This window comes from Oncorhynchus tshawytscha, linkage group LG19 (genome assembly GCF_018296145.1).
Source record: "Oncorhynchus tshawytscha isolate Ot180627B linkage group LG19, Otsh_v2.0, whole genome shotgun sequence".
Taxonomy (NCBI): domain Eukaryota; kingdom Metazoa; phylum Chordata; class Actinopteri; order Salmoniformes; family Salmonidae; genus Oncorhynchus; species Oncorhynchus tshawytscha.
In genome coordinates, this window is record NC_056447.1 from 39,088,148 (window position 1) to 39,108,043 (window position 19,896).

Genomic DNA, 19,896 nt, shown 5'->3' on the forward strand with positions numbered 1-19,896 from the left:
TACGGGTGGGTGCTGCTATGGTGACCAGTGAGCTGAGATAAGGCAGGGCTTTACCTAGCAAAGACTTATAGATGACCTGGAGCCAGTGGGTCTGGCTATGAATTTAAAGCTAGGGCCAGCCAACGAGAGCATACAGGTCGCTGTGGTGGGTAGTATATGGGGCTTTGGTGACAAAACGGATGTCACTGTGATGAACTACATCCCATTTGCTAGAGTGTTGGAGGCTATTTTGTAAATGACATCCCCGAAGTCAAGGATAGTCAGTTTTACTAGGGTATGTTTGGCAGCATGAGTTAAGGATGCTTTGTTGCGAAATAGGAAGCCGATTCTAGATTTAATTTTGGATTAGAGATGCTTAATGTGGGTCTGGAAGGAGAGTTTACAGTCTAACCAGACACCTAGGTATTTATAGTTGTCCACATATTCTAAATCAGAACCGTCCAGATTAGTGATCATGAAGGTATAGGCCTAATGTAGACTAAACTAAAATTATGTCCCTATCAAAACATAAACTGTTCTAATTACTAGTCGTGTTCCCACTGTCAACATACGTAACGTTAGCCCACACATTATTGACAGTAAAGAGAATAAGACAGACAGGCTCGTGTTATAATGTCCCTCCCCTCTCGAGGTGTAAAGTGGGTTTGCCCAGTCTCATGCTTTGAATGACGCTATCGTCTCGCTTTCGCTGAAGTTTGCCTGTTGCCTCGACAAGAGAGGATCCGAGGTGATCGCGTTTAACGCTGTTGATCATTACCTGTGGTCGCGCATAGGGGGACGAAAGACAGATAATCGCAGTTTTTTCCCGACTTGCTTCGTTTTTCTGTGCTATTTGGACAATGCTCTTAGCTTTTATTTTTTTACGGATAACACTCACTGTTTCGTGTATGAAGGCGTAATCGTTGTGTAGTGGAGTAGCTCTGATTCTGTGAGGCCAAAGATAACTCTTCTTTGGGAAACCAAACATGCCGCGGAGGAAGCAAGAAGCGCCCAAGCGCGCTGCAGGTACGTAGGCTACTACGACGGGAATGGTTTTATATGTAGTTATAGCAGCTGAAAGATTTGTTCTCAAACCTCTGGATTTCCGTTTCCAGTATTTTTTTCATAGGATTGCTAGTGCTTTCACTCGATGTATAGGCTTTGTAACACTAACGCGAGCCTACTATCCCAGGAGTAGCACGCTACTGTAACTATCCCTCGAATGTTGCCATTTGTTTCCCCATGTTACAAAGTAGCCATACTATTTTTCTCAGTAGCACTCACATCCGATAGCTACAGTCAACTTTCCTCTTCCCATTGTTCCCATGGATAGCTGACTTTCCCGGTAAACGTTAACTTACCGTGGTGGAGGAATTAGAATATGGGGAAACGGTGCTCAGTCTGCTATAACGGAATGCCCAAGGCGGTGCCAGAGCCTACTGTCTCTGTAGTAGGGTCTTTGTGAACATTTGAGCCAAGCGGCTAACTTTGGAATTGGGAGGTGGAAGAATGACCTCTCTTTTTTTTGGATAAAATAAACAATTGGGTACAGACAAAGGGATTATGTGGACTGGAAGAAGCTATAATCGACAGTTGCCATGTCTGATTTGACGGTTGATTGATTGGCTGTCATCCGGCTTTGATCTGTTCCTTCCCGATCTACATCAGGAATTCACTCCACCATGTGATGCAGCCCCTTGACGTCACATTAAAACCACTTTGAAAGCATTGTGTACTTTTTCCTCCCTCTCCTCTGCAATGGTCAAGTGACTCACGAAAAAGCAAAGGGGTAAAGTGGTTTCACAGTCAAACATCACTGGCTCTATAACACACACACACACACACATATTGCCTACCACACACCCACACACACACACACACACTGGGGGGGTTGTAAAAGGAGACGTGCGCTATGTAATGGAAGGGAGGAATGGTTTGCTCTGTCAGACTGGCCGTCAGGACGGCTTTGTTTCATGTTTGATTTAATTCTCTCCTCTGACAGCCCCATTCATCAATGGCTTTAATGGTCAATCAGAGACAGGCTGAGTGAGTGCTCCCATTCTGTTTAGCCATACGCTGGCCCGGGCTTTTATTTCATCAGAATGCCCCTGCCTAATGTACACCCTCAATCTCTCCCAGAGAGAGAGAGGTTGGGGGGAGCACATAAAGAATGACTGAAAGCTTTCTGATTTGAGATCAGTGGAATATCTTGTTTCTCCTCTTTTCCTTTCCTATCTGCTTGTTTTGTGGTCTCTGAGGCAGGATCATGGCATGTTGTAATATAGACCCATTCTGTGTTAGTTGTGGAAATGTTAGGAAACTTTATTTTATTTCTTTGTTCATTCATTCATCCATTGATTCTCTTTGTTTTTTTAACCTCTTAGTCAGTGGGTCCCTTGCAGCTGCAAGTTATAAAGTTGTCAACTGTTCAGTTGCACACAAAGGGTGATGATGAATTGATTGCAGCACAGAAAATGGGGATGGAGAGAGAAAAGGATGACCGATGGTGGGTCTTGATTAGGGACTTTGGGAGAGAGCCGGCCCAAAGCAACCTTGAGACTTCCATGAAAAACCTCTCTCTCTCTCTCTCTCTACCCCACTCCTTTCTCGGCCCCACTTTTCTCTATGCCTTGTTCTTGGCTGGTAGAAAAAGCTACGTTATTTCGCTAGCTTAATTAGAGTTAACCTAATTAGTTGGAAGGACTGATGGAGTCTTGACGGGCTTAATGATTGGAGATGACAAGCCTTGGTGTGCCCGGCCCCAACCAACTAGGTTTGCCACCACTCTGATGTAATCAAGTTGATATTACACAGTGCCTCGGTTCCCGGCGCAGCACTCACATTTGGTCGTGCTGTAACTCAATTCTCCGCTGCAGGTGACAAATGGTCCAGTGTACCTGCATGGGTCAGGTTGAGTGCTCTGAAGACAGCCTAACAGGAGAAACTCAAACAGCTGGGGAGGAAACTCGGGATGCATTCAATTGGCTTGTGATTGGCTTAGACTATAGGCCCAGGGGCTATTCTTTTTGCTTTTAAAGCATTGTAGTGAGTGTACTCTGTGTAGTGACTGGAACCTAACAGGATGGCCCCTAGGTTAGCCTCCTCACAGTTAGTGGCTATATTTGGTGTGTGTGGGTGTTTCTATGGATGTGAGAGTTACTCTGTCCCAGCCAGGTATCGAGTCTCATACTCAGGCCAGCGTAGTGAAATCCAGGCCACTGCTCAAATCCGGCCTGTGCTCCAGTCGTGTGTGAGCAGAGCTAGCGACAGGAGGTGGGGTTTTGGTTTAGACTGGGCTCTATGGCTAGAGGTCTCCTGTTTCTGCAGGGTCAGGCCTATGGCTTCCAGGTCAGCTGTGGCAGCAATCAGTCGTGTGTGCAGTTTGGATGGCAGGGGTAATGAAAGGAATGGCAGCCATAAAGTCTGCAGTGAGGAGGGTCAGTCATAGGTAGAGGTCGGCCGATTAATCGGAATGGCCGATTAATTAGGGCCGATTTTCAAGTTTTCATAACAATCAGAAATTGGTATTTTTGGGCACATAAATAAAATATATATACATACATATATATATATATATATGTATGTGTATGTATATATGTGTATGTATGTATGTGTGTGTATTAACTAGGCAAGTCAGTTAAGAACACATTCTTATTTCCAATGATGGCCTAGGAACGGTGGGTTAACTGCCCTGTTCAGGGGCAGAACGACAGATTTTCACCTTGTCAGCTCGGGGGATCCAATCTTGCAACCTTACAGTTAACTAGTCCAACACTCTAACCACATGCCTCTCATTGCACTCCACGAGGAGCCTGCCTGTTACGAGAATGCAGTAGAAGCCAAGGTAAGTTGCTAGCTAGCATTAAACTTATCTTATAAAAAACAATCAATCAATCATAATTACTAGTTATAACTACACATGGTTGATGATACTCGTTTATCTAGCGTGTCCTGCGTTGCGTATAATCGATGCGGTGCGTATCGTTGCTTCAATGTGTACCTAACCATAAACACCAATGCCTTTAAAATCAATACACAGAAGTATATATTTTTAAACCTGCATATTTAGCTAAAAGAAATCCAGGTTAGCAGGCAATATTAACCAGCTGAAATTGTGTCACTTCTCTTGCTTTCATTGCACGCAGAGTCAGGGTATATGCAACAGTTTGGGCAGCCTGTCTCATTGCGAACTAATTTGCCAGAATTGTACATAATTATGACATAACATTGAAGGTTGTGCAATATAACGAGAATATTTAGACTTAGGGATACCAACAGTTAGAAAAAATACGAACGGTTCCGTATTTCACTGAAATAATAAACGTTTTGTTTTCGAAATGATAGTTTCCGGATTCGACCATATTAATGACCAAAGGCTCATATTTCTATGTGTTGTGTTTATAATTAAGTCTATGATTTGATAGAGCAGTCTGACTGAGCGATGGTAGGCAGCAGCAGGCTCGTAAGCATTCATTCAAACAGCACTTTCGTGCGTTTTGCCAGCAGCTCTTCGCAAGCACAGCGCTGTTTATGACTTCAAGCCTATCAGCCTAATGGCTAGTGTAACCAATGTGAAATGGCTAGCTAGTTAGTGGGGTGCGCGCTAATAGCGTTTCAAACGTCACTCGCTCTGAGACTTGGCGTAGTTATTCCCCTTGGCGTAGTTATTCCCTGCAGCTTTTGTGGAGCGATGGGTAACGTTGCTTCAAGGGTGGCTGTTGTCTATGTGTTCCTGGTTCGAGCCCAGGTAGGAGCGAGGAGAGGGACGGAAGCCATACTGTTACACTGGCAATACTATAGTGCCTATAATAACATCCAATAGTCAAAGGTATATGAAATACAAATGGTATAGAGAGAAATAGTCCTATAAATACTATATTAACTACAACCTAAAACCTCTTACCTTGGAATATTGAAGTCTCATGTTAAAAGGAACCACCAGCTTTCATATGTTCTCATGTTCTGAGCAAGGAACTCAAAAGGTAGCTTTTTACATGGCACATGTTGCACTTTTACTTCTCCAACACTTTGTTTTTGCATTATTTAAACCAAATTGAACATGTTTCATTATTTATTTGAGGCTAAATTGATTTTATTGATGTATTATATTAAGTTAAAATAAGTGTTCATTCAGTATTGTTGTAATTGTCATTATTGCAAATAAAATTAATCTGTATCGACTTTTTTTTGGTCCTCCAATAATCGTTATTGACTTTTTTTGGTCCTCCAATAATCGTTATTGACTTTTTTTGGTCCTCCAATAATCGGTAGTGGCGTTGAAAAATCATAATCGGTCGACATCTAGTCATAGGCCATCGTTTCTCTGATCCCTTTTCGCCCTTTATCCCTCTTCTCTCGCTCCTCCCCCCCTCATGCCTTCTCCTCACCCCATCCTCATCGTCACTCAACCATTGTCGTCATTGCAGAATCTCTTATACTTAGACAGAAATGGGCTCAGATACTGTAGATTGTCATTAGCGCACATTACACAAATAACTAAAATATACATTGAAATTGAAAACTCATGCGCTTACTTACAAACTTGCTTAGAGACATATGGATTACAGAGACCAACAGCTATTGTAGACAGACACATTTATATAGTGTCTGGATTGGAAATCACACCAAAACAAAACATTGTTTTTCTCTGTGGGTGACTGGGTGTTGTTTGTATGTGTGTGTGTTCTGTATATGTCATTACGGGAATGAGGGGACATATGGGCTCGTAATTGTTCCACTAAACAATAGATGGGGCTAGACAGTGCAGGTCCGAGTCTTGAGGAAGTCTTGTTTTTTACACCACTCAACCCATTGCTAATGAACGTTACTGTGGTTAGATTCCGGCGAGGTTGAGTCATGTCTGTGATCTATGTGTCTGATAAGTGCATACCTAATGAGTGCTCCACGCCTGTCTGCCAGGCCATGGAGGGGTGGGTGACAGAGTGCTTCCCACTGGTATTGACAGATGCCTTTTTGTTTTTGCCATAGGGCCTGACTCCATAAATCCACCCAGTGTAATGATAACAATGCCACCCTGAACTGCCAGTGAATGAGTGAAAGAGGGAGGAGAGGTGGAACGGGCTCCTCTCCCTTTTAAACCCCACTTGACATATGTCAGACCATAGGGCCGGGCTCCAGAAAAAAAAAGCCAACCTTGTCACAGAAATAAACAACTTTCGCCATCCTCATCTGTATGTCAGAGACCTCTGTCTGGACTGGAGTAGGCCTATGTAGGTACTTTATAAAAAACTTTAGCCATCCTCATCTGTATGTCAGAGACCTCTGTCTGGACTGGAGTAGGCCTATGTAGGTACTTTATAAAAAAACGTCCCACTGTTTGTTGTTGTTATAGATGCAGCTGTGCTATGGTGACAATTGGAGTAGGTTCGCTCACTCAAAACCTCCCCCCCCGGGGGTAACGCGTCAGAGCCTAGTCGGATGTGTGCTCTTTTCAGGAAACTGAGCCCGCTCTGGTCTTCAGGGGTCCTGAAACCGAATCCAGGAGGAGAATAGCCCGGCCATGCCAAAAAGCCGATTTTCCTTTTCAACAGAGTCATTTATCACTGGCCCACCCTTCGCTCCTGACAAACTGACGTGTGTCATTTATCATACTGGCTTTAGCAGACACACAGGGAGGGGGTGAGGGAGATAATGAAAGAGGAGAGAAATAGACAGAGGACTGAGAGAAACAAAAAGAAAGAAGGAATGGAGAAAGAGGGGAAGGGTGAGTAGTGAGAAAGGGAGGCGCAAGAAGGAAAGAGACAGAAGAGAGCACTTTTAAAAGTTCACAACAGTGTGGGACTGTACAAAGCACTAGAGGGGATGGGGGAGGATGACAAGGTGTTTTTGGATGACAGAGGATTGAGTTACATGAGTTATGTTTTGATGAGTGACAATGTTTTTCCATGACGATCTCTGGATGTTTGTACAAATCTGAACAATATCTGGTTCTTGGATATGTGTGTTATCTGTGTGTAATGTGTGCTGTGTGTAATGGGAGTATGTGTGTGTATCTGTGGCTGTGCGTGAGAGAGGGAGATGGTGTATCTGTAGCCTAACTCTCTGATGAGCGGGCTGACGGGTATCACTCATGCTAGGCTGGCCTCAAAATGAACCCAAGCTGCTCTGCTCTCCTGTGGTCCTAACCGGGGATGCTTCTTTTAAAAGGCAGATTAATGATGGATCCCAGGCTTATAGTGCCATTTATCATGGAGAATATTATTTAGGCTGGCCGTGTAGGGCTGTAACTGGAGAGCAGGACGAGCAGAGGCAGGGTGGAAAGCCTTAGACAGACACTCACTGTGTGATGGATGACCATGCTCTCTGCCTGAGTGTAACTAGACACCCGTGCCACAGCAGTTGGGCCGAATCAGATGGCCCAGCTATAGTGGATGATATGATGTTTATCCTTCAACTACACTACCCAGGTTGCTTTGCTTTGCCGGGAGGGTTCTGCCCTTTTGAAAGAGTAGATCCCAGTCTTTTAAACGAACAATGTGCTTGCAAAGCGAACAATGTGCGTGAAATTGGCTTTTTCTTCCTAGACGGAAAAAAAATAGTGATGGTTCGTTTTAATGTATAATCAGTCAGTTGATAGTGTAGCATAGATTAGAAATACAATGCATTAGGTGTCAGACCAAAACCCTTTTTTACTCTTTCCTGAGGAGGTCGTCAGGCGTCTGACCCATCGTGCTCCGTGCAGTTACACCACTATCACCAATAAGAGCTCCGTTAGAGGTCAAGGCAAGGCCAGCACCACTACCGCTTCCATTCTCTTCCACAAAGAGAGAAAAGGTTATTTTGTTTTTGTCCGTCTTTCTTTAGTTTCTCCCCCCCCACACACACCCACACACACACTGGTGTTGTGTGATTTATGGTGGGCATCCATCTTAGGGTCGTCCATCACCACCTCGTTGCTAGGCGATCATCGCAACAGCTGTTTGTTGGGAGCGAAGTTGGCCCTATGTCCTGGCAGAGGCTTAGGTACAGGCTAAGTCAGAGGCAAGTGACCTGTGCTGGAGTTACACCATCAGAACATTAACCTAAAGAGCAGTTAACAAATGACCTATGGAGCTAGCTATAGTGGGGTGGACAAGTGAGATGAGAACAAATACAAAGAAGTAGGTGTTATGTGGGTAGAGCAACTGTAAGACAAGTGTACTGGAGTGGATAATATATCATCCTATCATACATGGTAGATCTTGAAGGATATATGATTGATGTAGAGCTGAGAGGAATAACTGGGTGATATGGGTAGAAAACTCTACAAGTACTGGATAATATGTGACCCTATGTTATAGTGCTTGGTCTTGGCCGATAGGTTTGGGGTAGATCTGAGAGCACAGCTTTCCCGTGAAGTAGAATTCTTCCAGTCTGATGTTTGAACTTGTGAACCCATTGCCACTTGATTCTGAACCTGTGTACGCTGTTTATGTAGTGCTCATTTGTTTGTTTCCATTTATCCATCAGTTATTGTGACTGGGTCTAGTTCTAAACACTTTGATAGGGCGAGAACATAACATCTGAAACGGTCTCTCTCTCCCTTCCAATCTTTTTGTGTGTGGAAGATTGTAATGTTTTTGAACTGTACCTGTTTGAAACCAATACAGCTCAGGTCCTAAAGGTCTGTATATACAGCTGCCTGTTGGAGGTACAGTCATAAAACAACAATGCAGCTTTCTGGGAGCACAGTACAGTTGAATATATATATATGCCTGCTCAGCCTCTCTCTCTCTCTCTCTCTTCCCCTGCTTTGACATGGTACAGCCCTAAGGCTTGCCTGGAGCGAGAGGGATATCTCTGATTTTTCCCATCTCCCAGAGTACACATCCTGCACTACAATCAGTGGACAATGTGTATTACCTTGTTCATTAGGGACAAAAAAATAGGAACAGAGATGTACAGTTACAATAGACTGTCGGGAGCATCTCTTTCTGAGCGTCCAGGCGCAGGCACATATTAGTAGTGATGGGGGGAAAAAATCTATAGTTAGATATCGGCAAATTATTTTGGACGATATTATATAGATACTTTGACTCCCAAGTATCGATTTGTAAAATGACTAATAATTGCTAGGTAGTGGTAGCTAGCGCTAGTCTGCTGTACATGTGCCAAAACTATAGGATGAAAAACAGGTTTTTTTTTCTCCATCTTCTTTTTTAATGGTGAGCCAAGCTGTTTTCAGCACTTTTATTTCTGACTGATCAAAACTCATTTTCTCATGCTCTCTCTTGTCTCTTTGCAGCAGCCACATAATGAGCAATATGTTTGGGACATCCGATCACAATAAGATTGCAGTATTGAATCGCAATACATATAGAATCATGAGAATCGCAATACATATCGTGATAGTATACATATCGTGATAGCACCTAGGTATCGTGATAGTATCGTATCATGCAGTCCCTGGCAATTCCCATTCCTACATATTAGTAAATCTTTCTCTTGAGGGTATGACTTATGACACCTGTAGCCTATTTGTTCTGACAGTGAATGTCATTTCACCTCATCCTGCTTCCTCCTTCCTAGCAACAGAGACCACGAGGGGAGCACCACTGCTAGAGCAAGGAGTGGTTAGCCTAGCATGACAAATGCTAATGGAATAAAGACATTTCAATGAGTATAATACTCTCCTCCTTTACCCACTAATCTCAGGACAGAACCAAACAAGGCTGTTGTTGTATGAAATTATTCCCCTCTTCTAAAGCCTCTACTCAGTCGACTGCTGGGAAACGAGCTAGTGGAAGTCAGTGGCTTGCGGTTGTGTGATTGAGGCAGAAGTGATTTCCTGCCTGGAGGTTCTAAGTGTTTTAAGGCATCTTCCTGTCAGTAAGCCCCCCCGCCGCCGAGGGGCTGTGTTGCTTTAAGGGCGAGAGGTCCCAGTTAAAGAACACATCAAGAATAAGAAACTACTCCGCTGTGTAGTGAGGCCCCGTTTAACTCTCTGCACTCTCAGTACCCTCCCTGTGATCTAGCTATGATCATAACTCTACCGTAGTGTTGTGTGTTGTTCCTTACCACCTCAGGATCCTCAAAAGATTTTTCCTTTTTAAATAATCTATTTTTTTCACACCTACCTCTTTTCCCGGTTACCCTGAAAGCAGTATATGGTGCAGAATAGATTAATCTACAGTTTGGATTTCTTTAAATAGCCACTCCTAACTCGAGTTAGCATTAGCCAATTCTAACCGGACAACCCTAGCCTCCTTGCTGTGGAGCTGTTGTTGTTATGTGGTACAGTTGCAGAATGAGAGCGTTTAGGGATGGCATCCCTTTCCTATGAATATTCATGACCCACATTTTGCTGCGATGCTAGATGATGATCTACGTCTGCAGCTCTAGGCTAGGCGGTGGTTGGACCACCAATGAATATAATACTCTTCTCCCTCCTCTCCCACATTTCAGCTGCTCTCTGCTCAGCTCCTGTAGCTAGCTGTTACAGTATGTCATGAAGTGGTTGTAGTGCAGACTTGGGTAGTAGTGTCTTGATTACACATCCTGTTTACCCCGGTTTTGTGTGTGTGATTTGGCTCCCAGCTCTACTGTTTCCCCAGCTGCGTAGGATGACTGAGGAGGTTAGTTGCGGAGGGAGCAGGGGACTGAGGGGCAACAGAGATCCTCCAACACCCTTACCATTCTTACAAATTGATAACTTCAGTTTGCATGTTTTTGTTTTCTTTCAACATCAACAAAAATCTGGTTGTAGACTAAATTGTGTCTTGCTTCCTTCTCTCGACAAGCTTTCCCATCCAGACTGTGACTATATGATTACTGATGATGAACTAGGGTGTGTGCCTCCTACTTTGAGACATGCTCTGCTTTGATTATACCATCTACCGTCAGAGACGGCCTGGTTTTGGTTCTTTTACTGTTGTTGTAGCTTTTTACCCCATGTCTCTGCAGCATTTCTATCAAATGATCTATCCTTCCGCGTCTGCGGCCCTAATGTTTATGAAATTGATACTCCACAGGAATGCCGTGAGCACGCCAAAGATGTCACTGTCTTTTCTCATCGCCTGTATGTGTGTTGCAACCCGACCAGACTATATTTGTAGGGTTGAGTTTGTGTTCGTGCAGGATGTGTTTCTCTACATGTGAAAGATTTGTGTGTGTGTCTTCTGGTCTTGCTATTTCTGTGTTCTGGTCTTGCTATTTCTGTGTGAAGCGTGACTGAGATGTGAAACTCTCTCCCACACTAAGTCCAAAGTGCAGCGTTTGGCAGATTTAATCATGATGAAGCCCACACAACCACTATTAGCAAATACACCACCCAGATACTTTACACTCTTAGAAAATACAGGTGTTAGCTAGAACCATAAAGGGTTCCTCAGATGACAAAACTTCCATGTAGAACCCTACCCCACCACAAATAACCTTTTTAAGAACCCATGAGAGTGTAGCTATCTTAATTATCCAACTAGGTGTATTCTTATTTCTTAATAATCCATTCTGTTTCTCAGAATGAACCCACAAAACCCATCATATTTTATTAGTGTGATAAATCACCTCTGTTGTCAGTCAAGCCAGGGAGAATAATTGGATGGTGGTTGTCACCCACAGTGATGGATGATCAGTCATTGGGGATCAAATTAACAGATAGTGCTCAGATGTAATGGCTGTTTGGCATTTTAAATTGCCTGGGACCGTTGACTGCTGGTCGGCCACTTTTTTGTTTTGTGTTTGCGAGGCCTTTGGGCCACCTTTTAGTCTTGCTTTCTTTGGCTGTCTAGACTTCACACTTATGAACAGTAACCTACAGTAGGTTGTATGTATCTGTATTTAAAAAAAAACATTTGTAAAAAAAAATGAAGGACCTTGAAATTGGGATATTTTTATGCAACAGTAAGAAAGAATGGCTAGATGACTGGTTCACTTTCACCAAAAGTGGTCATAGAAAGATAGAACAGAGATTTGAAGAAATACGTGAGACATGTTCATGATAGGTCAAGACTATAAGAGCGACTTAAGGACTCGTTCAACCTGCCTGCTAATGCCAGAGTCATAACCTCAGTGATTAAACCTGACATCTGTGACCAGATGCTCTGTATACATTAACATAGCTACCTCATCCTGACTGTATTTCCTCCTTCAAATGAGACTAGCACAAACACCATCCGGAAGAGGAGAGGGAAAAAGCGACCGAGATATCTTCCCTGCCGGTTTGCCTGCCGAGCGGTGAGCGATTTACCTCCTCCTTTCACATTATCATAATTGTGTCCAGGACATGGGAGGCCAGGGAAGTGATCATGTCATCTTATTTACAGCCTGTTTGGCTCTCTTTACGAGCGCTGTGCCAGGCCCTGCCAGGCGCACAGCGCCCGGTGACATCTTTTGATCAGAGCTGTCACAGGCGATCAGCAGAGACTGGCAGTTAATGGATACCCAGTGACAAACCAAATCTACGGGCAGGATGGGAGACTAGGCCACACCTGTCAGGTCCCCATTAGACTGGCCCTCTGTGGGGCTGCCTGCCTGCTCACACTCACCACCCCCAGGGCCCACATCAGACCAGCACCACCCGCTTCCTGCCCTGAGATTGGCTGTTAGCACTGGAAATGGGAGTTATTCCAGGAATTACTTTTTTTGTTTAGACTGGATGTTTTTGTGTGTAGGGGATGTGGGATTTGAAGTGGATAGTATGGGTGGGCTGGTGGTTGGTTGGATGGATAGATGGGCTGTTGGTTGGATGGATGGATGGATCCGCTGTTGATTGGTTGGATGGATGGGCGGGCGGGCGGTTGGTTGGATGGATGGGCGGACGGTTGGTTGGATGGGCGGGCGGTTGGTTGGATGGATGGATGGGCGGTTGGATGGATGGATGGGCGGTTGGTTGGTTGGTTGGATGGGTGGGCTGTTGGATGGGTGGGCTTTTGGATGGTTGGGCTGGTGGTTGGTTGGTTGGGCTGGTGGGTGGGTGGTTGGATGGGTGGGTGTTTGGGATGGTGGGTCAGTATGCTCATCTGCATCTATATCTGTCATAAGTATACAAGATGCTCCAAGTATTTTTGCTCATTGTTTTGGATATGGGTGGGGGAGTTGAGTCCAGAATGAAGTGGACAGAAAGGGAAGGTGCACAGGGAGGAGGCTGGTGACGCAGTCTGTCACTACAGGGGACCGTCTATCTCTGAGGACGGGAGGGGGGCACTGCGGGAGGGGTCTGTGTCCCCTGTGATCTGTCAGGGCCAGGCACCCATCACACACACTAACAAGTCACCTGTCTAAGGTGAGCTGAAGGCACACACATGCAAAGTGACCTGTCCCTTATGTGTTGCCGCTGTCTCCTCCTCAACCTCACACTCTTCTTCCCTCCGTCTTTCTCCCTCCCGCTCTTTCCCTCTGAGGAAATGTCTCTGATGTCCTGATACTGTGTTTGCCTAACACCAGCACCTGTTAGGGACATACAGGGAGACTGCTACAAAAACCATTCCTGCCCTGTCTGCAATACTCATAATCCACTTCACTCTTGATAATCTGTTGTGACTGGCTTCAATCTAGATGACATTGAAAAATGTCACTCTAACATTTACCTAGTCAGTAACTTTATTTTAAGGGTCCATAATAAAACATTTATAAGACATTTACAAACCGTGTACACACCATTTAATAATCATTACTCCCACATTTGTAAATGTTAGTAAGATAGTTATTCACGTGTGTGTGTGTGTGTGTGTGTGTGTGTGTGTGTGTATAATATATATATATATATATATATATATATATATATATTTCCTTAAACATCCTGTGTTGACAGGAATGTCTACCAATGGCATGCCCATTTTTTTTTGTGAGAAATTAGTGGCCATTCAAAACATTTATAAACCATAAATGGCACGCACTTTAGGGACTGCAAAAATGCTTTACTAGTGATTAGTAAATAGTTTCTTAATGTGGAAGTAATTATGAACAAATAGTGAACACAGAATTCATAAATGGTTTATTGCGGACCCATATAGTCTTATCGTCATAAATCCGGCTTCTCTTTTTTAGTAATGAGTGAAACTTCCTTGTTAATGTGGATGGCATGTGCATGTAAGGAGACAGAGGCAGATGAATAGGCGTCACACATATTAACTGACAGATGGAGGTTGATCCAACTCATTTATTACCCCAGAGGAGAATGCCACAGCGCGATTGGGCTTCATTAATTTCAGATTCAGCTTTCATTTCAAGCTGTTGTGCCCTGAGATAAATAAAATGGCACATTATGTTTTTGCCAAGATTACTTTTTTCCCCGCCATAAACAAAGTAAAGGTGAAAGGAGCATCAGTAAGTTATACATGTGGCTGGGGTAGTATATAAACACTGGCTTGCCTTTGGAGGAAAATAACACCTTAACGGTTGATGAGGTGAAATGGGATGACTGTCATTTCTCAACTTGGCTTTAACTCGGATCCCTCACAGATGGCTCATTTATTCCTGCGAGACCTCAGGCACCTGTAGAAGATAAACTTTCTCTACAGTAGTTCTACTAACACTGTTCACTGGCCTTAATATAACTCGCTCTCTTTTCTGTTTTCCCTCCAGCCTACTCTCCAGAGGAGATGAAGGAGGAGGTGGAAGAAGAGGATGTGGACTTTCCAGAGGAGGTAGAGAGCTCAGAAAATGACCTTCTCACCAAAGAGCCACTGGGTGACCAGGACTCCATTGCTGGGGCTGAGCTCTCTGCTCAGGAGATGGACAGTGAATCACATGTGAGTGAGGCCAGCGACCCCCTGTCAGACTTTGAGACCGCCTCAGTCAAATCTGAGGGTCCTGCCAAAGAGCCTCTGAATGGCGCAGGGGTGAGGGTAGGGACCCCCTCGGGCCTGGACACTCCCTTGGCGCAGGACACCCTGGAACAGATGAAGGCAATCTACTCCAGCTTCCTGACAAACTCCTATTGGTCACCCCTGAACTTTAACTCAACCCTGACACAGACACCGACACCCGTGGAGAAGCCACCACGGACTAGCAGCACTAGCAGTAGCTGCAGCAGCAGTAGTTATGACTGGCACCAGTCCGCAGTGGCTAAATCCCTGCAGCAGCAGGCCTCTCAGAGCCTCCACAACCCTCCTCCCTCAGAGCCCAGTATCTTCAGCACAGTGCAGCTCCACAGGCAGAACCCCAGACTGTACGGCAACATCTTCACCGGGGCCAGCAAATTTCGCTGCAAGGGTTGCAGCGCTGCTTATGACACCCTGGTGGACCTCACTGTGCACATGAATGATACAGGTCACTACCGCGATGACAACCACGATAGGGGAGCCAATGGGGCCAGGGGGTGCTGGTCCAAGCCTCGCAAGCGCTCCCTGCTGGAGATGGAGGGCAAGGAGGATGCCGCGAAGGTGCTGAAGTGCATGTACTGTGGCCACTCCTTCGAGTCCCTGCAGGACCTGAGTGTTCACATGATCAAGACCAAACACTACCAGAAAGTGCCTCTGAAGGAACCCTTGGCCCCTGTGGCAGCCAAAATGATCTCAAGGAAGAGAGGCCCACTCTCTGGGAGCCTGGACCTCCCTGGCTCCCCACGCTCAAGAGAGGCGACCCCCAAACCCAAAGCCTTCGTAGGTAGTGACCACAACATCCCATCCAACACGGCTTCCAACTCCTACATCACCCCCAACAACCGCTTTGGCCACCAGAACGGCGCCAGCTATACATGGCAGTTCGAATCTCGCAAGTCCCAGATCCTCAAGTGCATGGAGTGCGGGAGTTCCCACAATACACTGCAGGAGCTGACCGCCCACATGATGGTGACAGGTCACTTCCTCAGGGTCACCAACGGCAACCCCCCTAGTAAGAGAGGTAGGCCAGTCCCAGAGGCCACGTCCCCCAGCCCTGTACAGGCCACGCCCACCAATGAGGAGCAGGTTCAATCTATCCCATTAGCTCCTTCTACATTCTCCCCTCCTCCACCCTCTGCCGTATCACCCCCGGCCATCTCCCCTCCTCTCAAAGACATTAAGAAAGAGGAGATGGAGGAAGAGTTTACCCAGGACATGGTTAGCCATGACAAGCAGGTGTTGAACGGGGATGATGATGATGAGGTGGAGGAGAAGTTTGACATCTCCACCAAGTATAACTATCTGACTGAGGAGGACCTGAAAGAGAGCCCCAAAGGTGGCTTCGACATCCTCAAGTCCCTGGAGAACACGGTGACATCAGCGATCAACAAAGCCCAGAGTGGTAACCCCAGCTGGGGGGGATACCCCAGTATCCACGCTGCCTATCAGTTCCCCAACTCCCTGAATATGCCCCAGGGTAGCCCTGAGAAGAGCTCCCCTGTCAAGTACCTGTTCAATGGAGGGGAGGGGGGGCTTTCCTCCCTCAGCATGTCCCAGTCTCCGATCTTCCCACCCGATAGTCAGAGCTCTGCCCTCCCCCACCTCAACAACTTCCAGGCCATGGAGGAGCTGGTGAAGAAGGTGACAGAGAAAGTGGCCAAAGTGGAGAGGAGGGTAAAGAGTGAGGTGTCCCCCAAGAAAGAGGTGAACCTCTCACCCTGTAGCAGTGAGGGGTGGGAATCCACTGGAGCAGACTCACCCCGAGAGTGGAGGTCAGTGACCCTGGCTAGCAGCAACAGAGGTAGCCATAGCGACAGGGTCTCACTGTCCGAGAGAGAGCGCATGAGAGAGATGGTCCAATCGCCTGCCTCCGCTTTGAGCTGCAGCACAGCCTTCATAACAGGCCACAACCCTCTGGAGCAGCCCTTTGTTAACCCTTTAAGTGCCCTTCAGTCTGTGATGAATATCCACCTGGGGAAAGCAGCCAAGCCCACCCTGCCCAGCCAGGACCCCCTCAGTCTGATGTCCAGGCTGAGCCAGACTATGGCCGAGAGGGCCGCCGTGGCCGCTTCCCCCACGCACAACAAAAAACACCCAGTGCCCGTGGCTCGTAGTAGTGTCTGTCAGTCCAGTGATGACCAGCCCATGGACCTGACCAAAGGGAAGAGTGATCGAGGTGGCTCTATTGGCTCTGCTCCTCTGACACCCTCCTCAACAGCCTCCTCCATCTCCCCTTCCTCAATGGTGATCCCTGCTAAAATGACCGTGGTCTCTCCTTTCACATCCAGCAGCACTCACCATGAAAACGCCCTGTCGGACATCTCCGACATGTTGAGGAACCTGACACAATCAGCACACCACATCTCCATGCCTCCCTCACGGACCAGGATCACGGAGCGGGTCACAGACATGGTGGGCTCCAGCACCGCAGAGGATGCTGAGGGGTCCATGGCCAATAAGAGGAAGGGGCGTCAGTCCAACTGGAACCCCCAGCACCTGATCCTCCTGCAGGCCCAGTTCTCCTCCAGCCTCAGGCAGACGTCCGAGGGGAAGTACATCATGTCTGACCTGAGCCCCCAGGAGAGGATGCACGTGTCCCGTTTCACTGGCCTTTCTATGACTACCATCAGCCACTGGCTGGCCAATGTCAAGTACCAGCTGAGGAGGACTGGCCGGACCAAGTTCCTCAAGAACCTGGACTCGGGCCACCCAGTGTTCTTCTGCAGCGAGTGCGCTTCACAGATCCGGACCCCCACTGCCTACATTTGCCACCTCGAGGCCCACCTGGGCTTCAGACTGAAGGACCTGGCCAAGCTCTCCCCCAAACAGACCCTGAGGGACTCCTTGAAGGGTGGGTCTGATAAACTGCCCCAACCGGACCCCTTCCTCCTCTCTTCTCCACCCTCCTCCCAGTCACTGGAGGAGGCCAGTGGGACTGTGTACCGGTGCCAGCTGTGTATCCGTAAGTTTGCCAGTAAGCATGCCATCAAGCTCCACCTCAGCAAGAGCCACGGGATGTCCCCGGAGGACCACCTGCTGTATGTCTCTGAGATAGAGAAACACAAGTAGAATTGTCATTACATTATAGAAACACTTGAGTGCTGCCAGCATTGGACATACTGGAATATACGCTGTAAAAAAAAAGAAGAGAATTTACAAAGGAAAAAAGAAAACAAATGAAGTGTGTGACAAAAATGCACAATGATGCCATTAACTACTGTTAAGTGTCAGCACATGGTATTTACTTCCATGGCCTTTGCTTATCTGTATTTTTCTCTTTCAAAAGACATTAATTTCATATGTTGAAGATATAGGTCATGAATATTCAGCTTTCAAAGGGATAGTTTCCTCAAATTGCAAAGTTCCATGTTTCCTTACCTTTTACCGTAAGCTGTCTATTGACCAGGAAGGACCACGATACACACTTAAGATTTGTTTTCTTCGCTGAGGTTAGGAAACATTTAAGTCATTTTGTGTTTTGGGTAAACTCTCCCTTTGGAAAGTATAGTCATTTCAGTTTTATGACAATGTATTTATTTTGTGAAGTTTCTATACATTTGTTGAACTGCATGTATGCATTGACAAGTTAACAGTTCAAAACAAATTTGGTGCGTCAGTTTTTAGTTGGTCCATTTTTACTGTAAGATATCTGGCAAGAATGTGGGAGTGCTCTTTCTGAGAATTTGCCAAATGAATTGACAACATAGTAAGTAGTCTTACATCACATTTTATATGATTTTTATATACAGTTTGTGTTGCAGATATGTCAAATCTGCCACATTGCTTATCATCAAGTCAGGGGACCTCAAAATCCAGGTCTATGTAGAAATGTACATACAGTATATAGGCTTACCACTTGCTGTTATGCATACTTGTTATATTTCCTCATTTAAGAGGACTATGACTATCCACTGGTGCAGAGCCTTTGAAGAAGACTAACATGAATATGTTTTGCACAATAGTTTTCTAAATGTTATTTGATAAAACAAAATATATCAAATGGAACGTTGTTCATGCCCTGTGGCTTCTATTATTAAATTGACTTAAATTGCTTCACGTAACTGTTGTTTCTTCAAATATCACAAATGCTTTTAACACCTTAATTTATTCTCTTACCCAGTCCCAAAACGCACTACAGAAACTAGAGTCTGCATCCACAACAACACTGTTAGTTACTGCAGGCAGAGCCTTCAGATCTATGTAGTAGACTGTATGGTCTGCGCAGGCCAACCAAGCTGCATGTGCGAGCTAAGAGCAGGGTGTGTTGCACTGAGGAGTCTGCCAGGTGCTGTGTGCTGCATGTCAACCACCAGATGTTCCTGAAACAAGCCACTGGAGGAGAGAGCAACAGCAGGCTGAGTGGGCTGATTACCACCAGGCGTCAATGTCATTACCATGAGGCAGCTAGGGGCACAGGAGCTGGGACATCACTGGTTAATGGTCATGGCAGACATACAGATGATCCTCACAGCCAGACTTACACTTAGCAGTTGCATCCCTAAACAGCTAGGACATGAAACAAACTCCTATTCTGTCTCATGAGGTACTGTAATTTACAACAGACTAACTGCTAGGTCACACTGCATCCTTGAGGCCATGAATAAAGTGAATATACACACACTGTTACCAAATGAATGCAGAGTTCGTTATTATGGTATCAAAACAATGTCGCATGCGCAGAATACAACAGGTAGACCTTACCGTGAACCGCTTACTTACAAAAATATCAAAAAGTAACAAGAAAATTACATAACGAGGCTATATACAGGGGGTACCGGAACACAAGTCAATGTGCGGGGGTACAGGTTAGTTGAGGTAATTTGTCAAGTGACTACGCATAGATAATAAACCGAAAGTAGCAGCAGTATAAAAACAAGGGGGGTCAATGTAAATAGTCCAGGTGGCATTTGATAAATTGTTCAGCAGTGTTATGGCTTGGGGGTAGAAGCTGTTAAGGAGCCTTTTGGACCTAGACTTGGTGCTCCGGTACTGCTCGCCGTGCGGTAGCAGAGAGAACAGTCTATGACTTGGGTGACTGGAGTGTTTGACCATTTTTTGGGCCTTCCTCAAATGCCTTTTGTATAATTTTTTTAAATATATTTTTAATTCTGATACAATGCTACATTGACAAGCCAAGACATATTTCTTTATTGGT

At 45.6% G+C, this 19,896-nt stretch overlaps 1 protein-coding gene across 1 annotated transcript; it reads left to right on the top strand.

The window, feature by feature from the left end:
* Positions 1–637: 637 nt before the first annotated feature.
* Positions 638–18,797, top strand: LOC112218745 (teashirt homolog 3). Its single transcript, XM_024379825.1, has 2 exons — positions 638–1,005; positions 14,503–18,797. Exons 1-2 carry the CDS (start codon positions 966–968, stop codon positions 17,808–17,810), a joined length of 3,348 nt encoding a protein of 1,115 aa, XP_024235593.1. The 5' UTR covers positions 638–965; the 3' UTR covers positions 17,811–18,797.
* Positions 18,798–19,896: the final 1,099 nt, after the last annotated feature.